At 37.8% G+C, this 2,890-nt stretch overlaps 1 protein-coding gene across 3 annotated transcripts in view; it reads right to left on the bottom strand.

Annotated features, from left to right (window-relative positions):
- The window catches only part of LOC107571943 (growth hormone receptor-like), an 11,036-nt gene extending 8,508 nt beyond the window's left edge, over window positions 1–2,528 (bottom strand). For 2 of the 3 annotated variants that reach the window (XM_016258330.1, XM_016258332.1), the window contains exons 1-2: window positions 2,170–2,528; window positions 2,034–2,107 (exon numbers count right to left, since the gene is read on the bottom strand). In XM_016258330.1, coding sequence (XP_016113816.1) covers window positions 2,034–2,100 — 67 coding nt within the window. In that variant the 5' untranslated portion in view covers window positions 2,101–2,107; window positions 2,170–2,528. The remainder of the gene's footprint in view (window positions 1–2,033; window positions 2,108–2,169) is intronic. The other variant, XM_016258331.1, reaches the window with a different exon arrangement.
- Window positions 2,529–2,890: the final 362 nt, after the last annotated feature.

The raw sequence follows: 2,890 nt of genomic DNA, 5'->3' as shown, positions 1-2,890 counted from the left end.
GAATCTCATGGATTACAATTTGCAACTAGATGGATGTACGGTTACTTCCTCTACAGTCAAAAATCTGGGTGTTATATTAGATAGCAACTTGTCTTTTGAAAATCATATTTCCCATGTTACAAAAACGGCATTCTTCCATCTTAGAAACATTGCCAAGTTACGAAACATGATACCTGTTTCTGATGCAGAAAAGTTAGTTCATGCATTCATGACCTCTAGACTGGACTATTGTAATGCACTGCTAGCTGGTTGTCCTGCCTCTTCAATAAACAAGCTACAGGTAGTCCAAAATGCAGCGGCTAGAGTCCTTACCAGGTCAAGAAAATATGATCATATTACCCCAATTTTACAGTCTCTGCACTGGCTACCTGTTAAGTTCCGTATCAGTTACAAAATATTATTACTTGCCTATAAGGCCCTTAATGGGTTAGCTCCTGCGTACCTAACTAGTCTTCTACCACGCTACAATCCATCACGCTCCCTAAGGTCGCAAAACTCTGGACTTTTGGTAGTACCTAGGATATCAAAGTCCACTAAAGGAGGTAGAGCTTTTTCACATTTGGCTCCCAAACTCTGGAATAGCCTTCCTGATACCGTTCGGGGTTCAGACACACTCTCTCTGTTTAAATCTAGATTAAAGACACATCTCTTTGGCCAAGCATTCAAATAATGCATCTCATAATCTTTGCGCCAGCGCAAACCGTCTTTTGGTGTTAGAATCGTACTGTCAGGATTTACTAACGCAATACCAGCTCTAGCAAAACTTCTAGCAAACCTTCATTTTTTTGGCCTCCGGTTCTTTTCAACGTACTGTGGCTTCTTTATTTCTTTATTCTTTATTTGTGACTACGCTAATTTGCGCTGCGCTTGGTATATTGCATTGGTCTGTATGTAAATGAGATGTTGCGTCTGTGTTCTTTAAGTTGCGCATTGTTAGTAAATCACACACAGAAATTTGGAGTTTATTGAGGAAAAGGTCGTAGTTAATGGTTTGTTAATAGCGGGAATTGGACCTTAAAAGAAAGGGTTACCAGATTTTTCCCTTGTGTCCTTACATAAGCTGCACTTTTCTAACTCGTTTGTTTTTATATTTAACTTGACTAATAATAAAAGACATACAGACATAAGGTCTTGATGTTCCTCTCGCTCTTAGAGGATGTGGATCGCAGAAGCCCATGCTACTTTTGAGGTCTGGCACAATCATGACATACAGTACAAAAATACATAGGATATAGGCGCATATGTATTCACGATTAAGCATTAAAAGATCATGATCTCGATTCAAACAGATGCAATCTTATTCCTAAATGACGATGATTCCGATATTTAAACCTTTGAAATCACATCGATATATTTAACAGCTTCACAAACAGTAGGCTACATTTCTGTGTTGCAAACATTAAATAATAACAAAAGTACTGGGATAAAAGTCTGGATATAGACTCCGATGTTGCGAAACTGAGTAACTGACCTTTAGAACAAATGTTACGTTTCAAATAAAGAGATGTAGATGTTACATTATGCCAGTAGGTGGCAACCAGTCACTGGTAAACATGTATTTGATGTCTTCGTTTAAAAACTCTGGCCGAAATAAGTCTTCATTCACTTATTTCAAGTGATTTTTTCCATAATGAATTTATTTAAATTAATATTTTTAAATAGACTAATTTGTTACAATTTAGACATTTTGTCAGAACCTCAAGTAAATTAGACAACAGATTATTTTGTTTGCTTGTCTGCTGTTTTGTTTTCAGAATCATCAGATCTCTATTCTAAAAATCAATTATTCAAAGTCATAACTTAAAAAAATAAATGGCTGTTTCTAATATTAAAATGTAGACTAGTGCGTAAAATGTACAAACTTACAGACTTTTTGTTGTAGTACATCAACAAGAATTTACAATTACAATGCTTCTCATCCAGTGTGAGGAGTTCTGCAAGCCACACCCCAATCACCAATCCCTCCTCCTCCACACACCCCTTTCTTTTGGTTTGTTCTGCGATCCATAATGTCACACGAGTTCTTCACTCACCTTCCTTGGATGACTGCAGCGCTACAGTGACCGTCATCCAGTGGAGCGTCAGCAGAAAGCACAGCATCACGCGTCTACAACACAAACACACACAACAGTTTAACAGTGCACACACACGTGTAACAATAAAACGCACATCACGACGAAGCTTCAAACCTCAACTCTTCTTAGACATGCAGAACTTCAGAGGCACACATGTTTAAAAGCCCTGTGATCTGTTGACAAAGGCTGATGGGAACTGGAAATACTGGAACCTTCATGATGCCACACAGACTCGAATTCATAGCTTTCAGTCATGTGACCGGCTCGAAGACCTGGAGGGCAAAACATCCATAGAACTGCAGCACAAGCCTGTCAACACCCGAGCTGCATCACCACTATTATTACCACCATTAAATAGAGTCTATTATGCCTTACTTTAACGACTGGTTTGATTTCAGAAAACCTGCATCACCTACAACAGCCTGAAATCACTAAACCATTATTTGACAATTAGTTAACTCCGCAAATAACACACAGCTGACATAAACCGATATTTGACTATTAGTTAACTCCGCAAATAACACACAGCTGACATAAACCGATATTTGACAATTAGTAAACTCCGCAAATCACACACAGTTGACATAAACCGATATTTGACAATTAGTTAACTCCGCAAATAACACACAGTTGACATAAACCGATATTTGACAATTAGTTAACTCCGCAAATAACACACAGGACATAAACCGATATTTGACTATTAGTTAACTCCGCAAATAACACACAGTTGACATAAACCGATATTTGACTATTAGTTAACTCCACAAAGTTGACAAAAAACGATATTTGACTATTAGTTAACTCCGCAAATA

This window comes from Sinocyclocheilus grahami, unplaced genomic scaffold (genome assembly GCF_001515645.1).
Source record: "Sinocyclocheilus grahami isolate Dianchi unplaced genomic scaffold, SAMN03320097.WGS_v1.1 scaffold1672.1, whole genome shotgun sequence".
Classification (NCBI taxonomy): domain Eukaryota; kingdom Metazoa; phylum Chordata; class Actinopteri; order Cypriniformes; family Cyprinidae; genus Sinocyclocheilus; species Sinocyclocheilus grahami.
This window is presented reverse-complemented; position numbering and strand designations above follow the sequence as displayed.